The sequence below is a fragment of the Laccaria bicolor genome, genomic scaffold, assembly GCF_000143565.1.
Source record: "Laccaria bicolor S238N-H82 LACBIscaffold_3 genomic scaffold, whole genome shotgun sequence".
Classification (NCBI taxonomy): Eukaryota; Fungi; Basidiomycota; class Agaricomycetes; order Agaricales; family Hydnangiaceae; genus Laccaria; species Laccaria bicolor.
The window spans coordinates 859,245-868,187 of record NW_001889874.1 but is presented as its reverse complement, the minus strand read 5'-3'; the positions used below and the strand labels follow the sequence as shown (position 1 = coordinate 868,187).

At 49.2% G+C, this 8,943-nt stretch overlaps 5 protein-coding genes across 5 annotated transcripts; 1 reads left to right on the top strand and 4 right to left on the bottom strand.

Moving 5' to 3' along the window:
• Positions 1-616: 616 nt before the first annotated feature.
• LACBIDRAFT_322530 (uncharacterized protein) lies at positions 617-1,449 on the bottom strand (the record flags this gene model as incomplete). Its single annotated transcript, XM_001875552.1, has 2 exons — positions 617-1,048; positions 1,174-1,449. 2 exons carry the CDS (start codon positions 1,447-1,449, stop codon positions 617-619), a joined length of 708 nt encoding a protein of 235 aa, XP_001875587.1.
• Positions 1,450-2,219: 770 nt separating this feature from the next.
• On the bottom strand, positions 2,220-2,692 carry LACBIDRAFT_308544 (uncharacterized protein; the record flags this gene model as incomplete). The annotated part of the gene is made up of 3 exons (XM_001875551.1): positions 2,220-2,499; positions 2,559-2,577; positions 2,674-2,692. The coding sequence occupies 3 exons, from the start codon at positions 2,690-2,692 to the stop codon at positions 2,220-2,222; spliced, it is 318 nt and encodes a 105-aa protein (XP_001875586.1).
• Positions 2,693-4,051: 1,359 nt separating this feature from the next.
• On the bottom strand, positions 4,052-4,736 carry LACBIDRAFT_308543 (uncharacterized protein; the record flags this gene model as incomplete). Its single annotated transcript, XM_001875550.1, has 3 exons — positions 4,052-4,149; positions 4,203-4,388; positions 4,439-4,736. 3 exons carry the CDS (start codon positions 4,734-4,736, stop codon positions 4,052-4,054), a joined length of 582 nt encoding a protein of 193 aa, XP_001875585.1.
• Positions 4,737-5,043: 307 nt separating this feature from the next.
• On the top strand, positions 5,044-5,891 carry LACBIDRAFT_322528 (uncharacterized protein; the record flags this gene model as incomplete). The annotated part of the gene is made up of 4 exons (XM_001875996.1): positions 5,044-5,046; positions 5,174-5,335; positions 5,393-5,760; positions 5,816-5,891. 4 exons carry the CDS (start codon positions 5,044-5,046, stop codon positions 5,889-5,891), a joined length of 609 nt encoding a protein of 202 aa, XP_001876031.1.
• Positions 5,892-7,714: 1,823 nt separating this feature from the next.
• On the bottom strand, positions 7,715-8,645 carry LACBIDRAFT_322527 (uncharacterized protein; the record flags this gene model as incomplete). The annotated part of the gene is made up of 3 exons (XM_001875549.1): positions 7,715-7,766; positions 7,816-8,279; positions 8,301-8,645. The coding sequence occupies 3 exons, from the start codon at positions 8,643-8,645 to the stop codon at positions 7,715-7,717; spliced, it is 861 nt and encodes a 286-aa protein (XP_001875584.1).
• Between the last annotated feature and the right edge of the window lie 298 nt (positions 8,646-8,943).

The window sequence follows — 8,943 nt, the reverse complement described above, 5'->3', positions numbered from 1 at the left end:
ATGGGGAGGATTCCATACTTTTTCCCATGGAATCCATACTCTATTCTATATGTTCTATACCATTTTAAGGGTGGAATTCATATGGACTCCATATGGATGCCATAAGGATTCCACATGGAATCCACATGGAATGACTTTATGAAATAATTCTAAGTACACATCATGTAATCATGGTTTCTAGATTCATAAGTCATAGCTGAGCAGGAAAAATTGAAATGTATTAAATGGACTACACAATTTATGTTTACTATTCTCAATATTTAAGGGAGGGGGGAAGACAGGGGGAAGTGATGGAGGGGGAGGATGTAGTAGAGTGAGGGGGGAGGGGGAAGGAGTGATGGAGGAGAGAGGGAGTGGTGAAGGGAGGGAGTGGTGAAGGGAGGGAGTGGTGAAGGGAGAGGTGGGAATGAATGGGGGGGAGAGCAATGGGAGGGGGAGCAATGGAGGGAGGGGAAGAAATGGGAGGGGGAGCAACAGAGGGAGGGGGAGCAATGAAGAGAGGGGGAGCAACAGAGGGAGGGGGAGCAATGAAGGGAGGGTGAATGACGGAGGGGTGGTGGTGAGGGATGTTGGAGGGAGGGGGAGCTTACCTGGGCTCGTCGTTGCCCATTTCCGTTCACGCGAGCGGAATCCTCCATGCGTGGGTGCTCTGGGTCCACGTTTGTGGGCGGTGGGCTCGTTTTGGCGTGGGCGGTCGTGGCGTGGGCGGTCGCGTCGTCTTCGTGGGTGGTCGCGTCGTCTTCGTGTCATCGCGTCGTCTTCGTGTCATCGCGTTGTCTTCGTGTCGTCGCTCGTGGGCGTTCGTTGTCGTGCGCGGGCGTTCGTTGTCGTGCATGGGCGTTCGTTGTCGTGTCGTGGACGCTCGTGGGCATTCATTGTCGTGGGTGGGCGTTCGTGGGCGGTGGGGTCGTGTGGGGCGGTGGGCGTCATTCGTGGGTGTGGGGATTTGGTCGTTGTCGTGTCGTGGGCGCTCATCTTCGTGGGTGGGCATTGACGTTGGTGGGCGCTCATGGTTGCGGCGTGACGTGGCACCGTCCTCGGTGTCGTGCTGTTGTTGTCGTGCCCTGTTGTCGTGTCACGTCGTCAAATTGTTGCCACGTCGCAGACAGCGACGTGGCCCTTGGATTTGGTGTGAGCCGGCCATACGGAAAGAGAGGGGGTGGGTGTACTGACCTGATCAGGTTGGACAGTGACGACGGCATGCGTCGTCACTGTCCAGACGACGTGGCACATCTGCCACGTCGTCTTCGCATCCTCGGCACTCGTCAATGGTCGCGGGTGGTCCGTGACGACGTTGTCTGTCGTCGTGTGTCGTCGGCGTCGTTGGCGTCTCGTCGTCGTTGATTTGGGCGGTCGTGGTTTGTCGCGGTGGTGAGCGACGGTGGATGGGCATCGGATGGTGGTGGTGGGGAAGGAAGGAACGACGTGGTGACGTTTCACCCACAGCATGTCACACATATGACGCCACGTGCCCTGGTGCGGTATATAGCTACTTTTAGTTTAGTATATAACAAAGCCTGTATGGCTCAGTTGGCTTTAGCATTGGTGTTATTGACGACGTCGAGGGTTCAATTCTCCTAGATGCAAATTCTTTTTTTACTTAAATATAGTAAGGACACTATAAATACTGTGTTTATATGTATTCTAATGGTATATTGGTCTTCCATGGAATCCATATGGAATGCTCCATGGAATCCAATGTGGATATGCCTGCATTCCATATGGAATTCAGTGGAATCCAGGTGGAATGGCAATGGATTCCATATGGAATTGACCATTCCATGACCATTCCATGATCATTCCACATGGAATCCATGATGTCCATGGAACAACAAATTGGCTGTGGTCTCAGCCAAGATTCATTCCATGGATTCCACATGGAATTGGTGATGGATTCCATGGATTCCACATGGATTCCACATGGATTCCATATGGATTAACCCGGGGAAGGTAAAGACCTCTTTTCACTAGGAGATCCAACTAATCGCTGTGCGACATTCTCGCGACGTTCATGCACCTTCGGAGTGATTTTAATCGTGCTCCAAATGCACGCCGAACGGCCGCAATCTCATGAGAACTGAATGTGTCCGCATAAAGGAATTCAGCTTTCAACGTGCACTTCGGCTCTTCCTCCTGCTAATCCTCGTCGAAGACGACAGCCACACCAACTTCCTCATCGATCTCGCTTTTCCATGTCTGGATTGACCATAGCCTCGTCTTCAGCGTTGTAATTTGTAAATTTCTTCGAAAGATTGACGAGCTGTGAGAGCTGCTCGCTCGGAATGGCTCAATATCCTTCTTTTTGTCAAAACTCTTCGTCCCCTTGTTTTTGAGAGTGTCGAGCGTGGAATCGGCAGCACTCCAAGCGCAGTATGCACAGAGGAAAAAATAAGTTCGTAGACTTCGCGTGTTTCCCCGGTCTGTGGACGATAGGTGACGCTTTCAACGTCTTGCGTCGCCCGAATGACCGATGAGACCATGGGGAACGACAGCATTCTCCTGTATTACGGGACGGGCATTGTTAGCGACGAAACAATGGGAGGACAAATAGTACCCACAAAAAGGGTCGAGAGCTGTCTTAAGGAAGCAGTTAATCAGTACACACCGCCCACGGATTGCTGCACAAAGACCAGGTCAGCGACGAGGACAAACCCTAAAAGGCCATGAATTTACAGCAGCAGCGTGAGGACATCCTCCTCTTGGTAATCCACGCCTACCCGCCTTTTGGCTTCGATCCGGATTCAGCCTCGGCATCAGCGTCTTCGACTCTCCAGCCCGCTTCGATGCGAATAAAGCTACAAACAAATGTTAGATTCGGGAGAAGAGGAGAAAAGGAAGGTACACACGCACGGGTAAATGTAGCCAAGCCATTAAGTGGTTTCGTCACAATTCCGGAGGGTCCCAAGCACTATCTCAGCATTGAAGTAGTCCGCCAGCTTCTAGACAAATTGGGCCTCTGCTGGGATCCTCCGCCTGGATTTTGTCTTCCAGTTGGTCAATAAACCATAGAAACGGTTTCGGAGAGATTCACGGAGGGCATGTGCCACGAAGCCGTTGTTCGTTGCAACAGCCTTGGCGATGGCAGTTCTTGCTTTGATAGTGGTGTTGATCTTTGGTCACCTTGGTCTTCGCTCTGGTCGTCGTTGCATGAGGCAATGTTAACACGGACTGTACACGCGCTCCGCGGCAGAGCCATTCCTCCTAGTATTGGCGTATCCGCAAGAGAAGCATGTTGACTCCGATACGATAAAAACACAATGCAAAGGTAGGCTTGACCCCAACCTGAAGACTGATAAATTAGAGTGCATCGTATATGATGTAGCAGTCAGGTTAACGATCAGCAGTCAAGGATTGGCGCTGCAAAAACTGAAATGGACCCAATAGAATTGGATGGAAAGGGCTTCGAATGTTCGCGTTCCGATGAGTTCACCAATTTCAGGAGGCGCTAAAGAACTTTGAGCAATACGGCTAGAAAGGAGGTTGGCAAAACATACCAGATCGAAGTAACCATGCCAAGGCTAGCGACTCTACGGCTTCGTCACAATTCATGTGTAAGCTCTCGTTTCTGCCCTTGTCGAACCGAAGAATGGAGTATGTTGGCACATTTGTCGGCTTGAAGAAATTTGAAAGTTTTATTCCCTGGCAAAACCACAAGACCAGGGTTCATTGAGGTAACGTTGTGAGGTAGTCTAATATTCTGTAAGATTGAGCGCACCCTTGAAAAAAAGTGGAACACTTGCCTCCGAATCGTCGTGTATAGCGCCTTTGTTCTCGAATGTACAACGAACGTGGAACATTGCTTCTGTCTTGAAAGAAGAAGGAAGGGGAAGAGGAGGAGGACGTGCACACTCGAGTGAAGAGCGTGCCTCGGTATCATTGTCTGCATCGTTGCCATCTGGTGCTGGACGATACGCAGCCATTCAGCCGCAGCCGACGAAAGACCTGCACGGCAGCGCGTTCGGGAAGAAGAACCTTCACCTGTTTTTGGTCTTCCAATTTGGTCAGTAAACCGTTGAAACGATTTCGGAGAAATCCAGGAAGGGCATGTGCCTTAATCGTTGCAACAAGGGCGCAAGCTTGGTCGATACACACTGGAAAAAGCGATGTAGGTCCATGTAAGCATTTTCTGTTCGAATTGCTCGAAAGCACCTGTTAGATTTCGTAAACTTTCGGTATCCATACTGAATGGAAGAAGGACGCACAGTCCAAGAGGTGATGCGACTTCGTCGTGGGACCAATCGGGAGGGCAGTGGATCCACTGTAGATGTTTGCGTCGAGCTCGAGTGCGAAACCTTGAACATATCCAGCGTTGACGTGATCAGACGGCTGTCGGCACATTTTTAGATCATGGCGCCCGATAAGACCACTACTGACAGCGTTGGACCAATCTGATACAGCAATTTAGAAATTGAGATTGGCGTTTACAGTAGTTACGCACCATTCCGCCTCATCCAACCCCTCTGTCGCACAATCCAGGCCATAGTAGTAGTGACTACGGCCTTCACCTTGATAGTGGCCTTGGTCTCTGGCGGCCTTGTTCTTCGTCCTGGTCGTCGTTGTGCATGAGTGGAAGAATGATCATGATCGTCATTAATATTCGGAATAGCTTTGGAAATAAACACAACCAAATTATACATACCTCCCTTCACCTCTCTTCCAACTCCAAAAACGAACTTTACAGGCGCTCCGCGTGGCGGGGCTGTTCCTCCGATCGTCTCATGAAATATGAAGCCCATTCCATTGAACTCTCTCGGGTCTATTGCATTTTTTTTGCAGCGTCATTCCTGACTGGTGATTACCTGCCTGCTACATGATATACGATGCCGTCTAACTTCTAGGTCTTCAGATGAACTTATCGCTATTAGGGTCACTTTATATTATACCTCAACATCTAACCAATTACCCTTGCGTCGTCACTCAATCAGATCCAACCTGCCGGTGCCTGAGATGTCGTGAAACAATACCACGAGAACTAACACGAGGTCTTGTCCAGGCTTTGTCATTTTGCTAATCACTGACGATTGACTGGTGACTGCTAACCAGATGGTTAGTTTTAGCTAGCTTCAATGAGCATGACTATCGGCCGTCGTCGAACATTCACCTCTTGACAATCCTCCTGATTAAGCTTGGCCAGGGATGGCACAAACGTCTTTGCAAAACTGAATCCCTTTAGGTGCCCACACACCTCTTTGTCGCATACGCCATCACGTGCAGCCTCCTCAACGGTAAATCTTCTTTCTTCATCTCTATCCACTTCCTCCGCCACTCGACGCACTTCTTAGCCATGCCAGTCCACCGTACGGCACCCAAAGATACCTTTCGCGTTACCCACGCTGTAAGTTCTCATAGTTTCTGATCTATTGTCCTTTGATTCATGCGAAGTCTTCTCCAGATCACGACGCGCGCCATCTCTTCAGTTCTCTTCGATTCATCAAAGACCGCTGCAGCGACGGTATATGTTCCTACATTAGTTTCCGAGGACGGCAAGAACCGCTTTCCCTGCTTCGAGGTGGTCCTGGGAAGAGACGCCCCCCTCCATCAATGCACTGTCGCAGTTGCCGACAACATGGGAGTTAGACACAAGTACCTTGTTGTGACTCAAACTGGTGAAGGTCTTCCACGCAACCGGGCTTTGCAAGATATCGATTTCGATCATGAATGGCATGGATCTCTTCTCGTCATGAAATACGGGAAGAATTTGCCTTTCGTTGGGCTTGCTGGGCTTGCAGACAGAAATCGAGCCAAGGTTGCTCTTCAGCGGTACGCCAAACCCCTGTTGTGTCATATGGCCGATACATATGTTGGGCCATCACAGATTCCTTGTCGATTCACAGTTCGCACCTGTCACTGCAGAGGTCAAGAATGAGTTACCATCCGAGATCTGGTACTGATCTTTACTAGAAGTTTGTATTTCATTCCGACTCTTTTACAAGCCTACAAACTGACATTTGGCCCCAGCTTCTCTGCATCCCACCAACCAGAAGTTATCATCCGCTTTTTCATGTGTTTAGTGGTTTATGCACCAGTTTACAGCGTTCAAATGCCCGTACTGCATATATAGTTTCAAGTTAATGTTATGAATACGATACGAACATTAAAGTTAGATTTCCCCGGTCACAGCCAATATGAACTAGATATTCCAAGCGCAGTGTGAACAGAGGAATGATTAAGTTCGTGAACTTTGCGTGTTTCCACGGTCTGTGGAAGAGACGACCTCAACATCTTTACGAAACGGGCGTTGTCAGCAACGAAGCGATAGGAGGACAGATACCACTCACAAAAAAGGTCGAGAGCTGCCTCAAGGAGGCAGTCAATCAGTCCACACCGCCCCACAGATTGCTGCACAAAGACCAGGTCAGCAACGAGGACAGAGGGCATCGAATATTATCCCTGAATCAATGGCCATGGAAACGCTGACCTGCAGCTGAGGAAGCTCGTAAGAAGGAGCGTAAGGCCGTGGAACCCCTGCCTGGGCATACAAGATTCGGTGTAGGGGATATTCGTGGTACCTATGCTAGAAATTGACATTTTCCCCCAGGTTATTTGCATCCCACCAACCAGACCTTTTCATTTTCATGTGGTTCGTATTCTATGCACCAATGTAAATTGACAGTAGAATGACAGCCTACAGTGTAGTGGTTCGGCTAATTATGAAGCTTGGGCATGAATGAGCAGTGAGCGCTTGAGCGCCAGTGAGCCGTTGGCGGCTAGCATGTGCACTTGCGAGCGCCGAGCGCTGAGCGCTGAGGCCTCACTAGGCCCAGTGTGCGTTTACACACTATGTCGTGCTTCCTTGCACCGATTCTCCTCGTCGTCGTCGTCGTCCCCTTGCACCCTATTGTGCAGTGCAGTAGGGTGCGGTTTCTTTCTCTTGAATAGTTTGACAGCGTGAAGATGTCAGAGGCGTTACTTACCAGCCTTCTGTATTAATATTGCGGTACGTCGGAAGTGGTAGTCGTCCAACCCCTCAGACACAATGCGATCAGGCAGGTACGTTGACTGGAGTATTCGCATGATATTTATGTACCTGTAAACGAGTCAGTTTTAGATAATGAGGAATGTAGGGTACCTCCAGAATAAACGATGGTCCGTTGATGGCAGCAGACGCCTGTTGCGCTTCGTGATTTGTAAATATTATGTCGATCGCATACACAGAAGGACAGCGATCAGCGTTCGACGACGACTGCCAGTGGTTAGCAGTCAGCAGTCAATCATTAGTGATTGGCGAATGACAAAGCCTTCACCTTGAGGTCTCGACGCCTCGTGCCACTTAAAGTACGCAAGGGTAATTGGTTAGACCTCATGACGGATCATGAAGAGTGTCCTAGAAGACCGGGGCACCGTATATGATGTTACATGTAGCAGCCAGGTTAACTTGAGGTAGACAATCACCAGTCGAGGATTGGTTTTGCAAAAAGTGCAATGGACCAAAGAGAATTGGACGGTACGGGCTTCACCTTCATCGATCATCGACGGTCGGAGAAACAGCCCAGCACCAGTCAAATTCGTACTTGGACTTGGAAGACGGGAGGTTTATATCATTTGGTTGTGTTTATTTCCGGCGACTCCATGATCCCTCATACACGTCATCGCTAGTCTACATGCACTGTTTGCAACGAAGGAGCGAAATCACTTGTTTATTATGATAGGTCTTTTGTAATCTTTGTCTACGATAAATTGCGCATACCACGATCAATGATGGCGTTGCTGGAGTTCAAGGGTAGTGACCAATGGTATCTAACCGGCCACTATTTTCCAAGACAACGCTGCATGCCTTTTGAGTACATCTTCAACTACAAAAGAGGCGAGACTCACTGCTCTGCTTGAGGGTTGAACTGAAAACAGTATCTCCGAGAATCAACTTCAAGATCAGTTGCTCCCCATGAAGGAAGATGTTGGAGCCAATTTGCATTATACGCATTGAATGGGAGGCCAGGTACGGGAGGGCGAGTGGAGGATACGTTGGATATGAGTCGAATACGAGGTTGCGCACCTGGTCCAGCACGCCTAATCGGTGCGAAGCGACGAAAGCGATGTAAAGCATCGAATTTGCGAAGCCATACGCCAAGTCGCTCATCCCTCCATCCCTTCTTACGTATGCGGAATTGAGGAATCCCGGTCCCAATGAGTTCATGGTCCGACTCGTCTGTGCTCATCCCATCCACGCCAAGGCGTTGAAGGATATGAACATGCTCTCCGGCGAGTTCGGGTAACTCAATAGCTGCATTGATGCGCCTCGAGAAAAGCTGCCAGTTGTCCGCATGTGAGCCCATTGGCATCTAGATAAAAGGATAACTCACAGTGCGTTTTCTTTCGTCTCTCCTGGCTTTCGCTTGGAGATCCAAGTAATCGCTGTGCGACATTCTGGCGACGTTCATGGACCTTCGGAGTGACTTTAATCGTGCCCCAAATGCACGCCGAACGGCCGCAACGTCATGAGAACTGAATGTGTCCGCATCAAGGAAGCTTTCGACGAAAACTTCCGTTACAGATTTGTTCCAACTACTCTTCGGGGAAGAGTAGAAATCGGGCCGAAAATCGTCCGCCGTACAGGCCCGGCCGAGAGATGGGTTCCAGTCGCGAATCGTGTTGTCAGAGGGCTGTACTAGCATAAAGTCCGTGTATGAAAGATGGAAGTCTTTCATATTTTCCGGAAGTTGGGAGGGTGGAAAATGCTTGCTGAGAAGCACGTTGGCACAAGTGGCTACCACCTTTATCATAAAACTAAGGCACTTGCCTGTAGAGCTGTGTGTATAAGTCCACAAGTTTTATGAAAGGCCTTTCATAGGTGTGTCCTGTGTCTTTCTTTCTCATAAAGGCTATGTTCTTCTCATAAGATATAGGCAAGGCCACAGAGTGCTTTTCATAATTAAACCTGTGCGCTTTCAATAGGTATTTCATTCACTGGGTTAGGTATATTCATTGCCTTTTTCATAATTAATG